This window comes from Ahaetulla prasina, chromosome 1, assembly GCF_028640845.1.
Source record: "Ahaetulla prasina isolate Xishuangbanna chromosome 1, ASM2864084v1, whole genome shotgun sequence".
Classification (NCBI taxonomy): Eukaryota; Metazoa; Chordata; class Lepidosauria; order Squamata; family Colubridae; genus Ahaetulla; species Ahaetulla prasina.
Genome location: NC_080539.1, coordinates 253,430,114 through 253,431,462, shown reverse-complemented (window position 1 = coordinate 253,431,462; position 1,349 = coordinate 253,430,114). Strand labels below are relative to the sequence as shown.

Sequence of the window (1,349 nt, the reverse complement as noted above, 5' to 3'; positions counted from 1 at the left end):
GCACTCTTTATGTGTGTGTGTGTGTGTGTGTGTGTGTGTGTGTGTGTGTCTATGCATAGAAAAAAAGTCATCAAAACAGAATTAATTAAGATTCAGACAAGCTCAGAATTGCCTGACTTCAGACAAGTCAGAAAATCAGACTTTATTCCATAGAAAGCAAAATATTAAAATCAGTCTTTTTCATTTTGCACAAAGCTGGAAATCTTAATTTAATTTATAAAAGTCCCTTTCTTCTGATCACCCTGCCTACAGCAGTTTGTACTTCCTTGTTCCTTATGCTATAGATCAGTGGGTTTAACATGGGGATCATCACTGTATAAAACACAGAAAACATCTTGCCTTGATCTGATAGAAAGCTATGGCTGGGCCGCACATATATACAGAAGAGGGTGACATAGAAGATGGAAACAGCAGTGAGATGGGTGGAACACGTGGAGAAAGCCTTCTGCTGGCCCTCCACAGATCGGATCCTCAGGATGGCACAAAGTATATAGATGTAAGAGATAATAATAAAAATGCTGCTGAGAGAGCCAAGAGTGAAGGACATGATAAAAAGCACCATCTTGTTGATTTGTGTCTCAGAGCAGGAGAGGGATATGACAGCAGGGATATCACAGAAAAAATGATTGATCTTGGACTTGCAGAAAGTTAATTGGAAAGTCATAACTGTATGTGTCATGGCATTTAATAGTCCAGCAAAACAAGGTGGAACTAAGAGTAACAGACAGGTTTTCCTAGACATCATAACCGTATAAACCAATGGGTTAGAAATAGCTACATACCGATCATATGCCATGGAGGCTAAGAGATAACATTCAGCAGCCACAAAGAAGGCAAAAAACCACATTTGTGCTGCACATTCCCTTATGGAAATGGTTTTGCTTTCTATTACAAAATCTATCAACATCTTTGGAGTGACCACAGAAGAATAGCAAAAGTCAAGTAATGACAGGTTACTAAGGAAGAAGTACATGGGGGTGTGAAGTCGAGAGTCTATCTGGATTAACAGAAACATCCCAAAATTTCCCAGCAAGGTAATGAAATAAACTATCAGGAAGGAAATGAAGAGCAAAATCTGTAATTCTGGTGACCCAGCAAATCCAATCAAAATGAATTCATACACCAGTGTGTGATTTGCTTTTGCCATGTGTGCTTCTTCTGCAAAGAAAAGTGGAAAGTAAGCTTAGCTGCAACATGTCACAAAACATTGACAATGAATGGAAGGAGATCCATAAAAGGTCATTTCCACATGTAACTTTTTTTTTGCACAAAAAAGTTCCCAATTTCAGCTGTCACCTAAAAAAATAGAAAGTTTGTTGAACTGAAACAGTGAAAGTTGATTTAAAAAA

At 38.0% G+C, this 1,349-nt stretch overlaps 1 protein-coding gene across 1 annotated transcript; it reads right to left on the bottom strand.

Moving 5' to 3' along the window:
- Positions 1–214: 214 nt before the first annotated feature.
- On the bottom strand, positions 215–1,147 carry LOC131204812 (olfactory receptor 5G9-like). The gene has a single exon (XM_058196404.1). The coding sequence runs from the start codon at positions 1,145–1,147 to the stop codon at positions 215–217; it is 933 nt and encodes a 310-aa protein (XP_058052387.1).
- Positions 1,148–1,349: the final 202 nt, after the last annotated feature.

Excerpts from the sequence above, each read along its gene's own strand:
- LOC131204812 (XM_058196404.1), bottom strand. The coding sequence starts at position 1,147 with ATGGCAAAAGCAAATCACACACTGGTGTATGAATTCATTTTGATTGGA.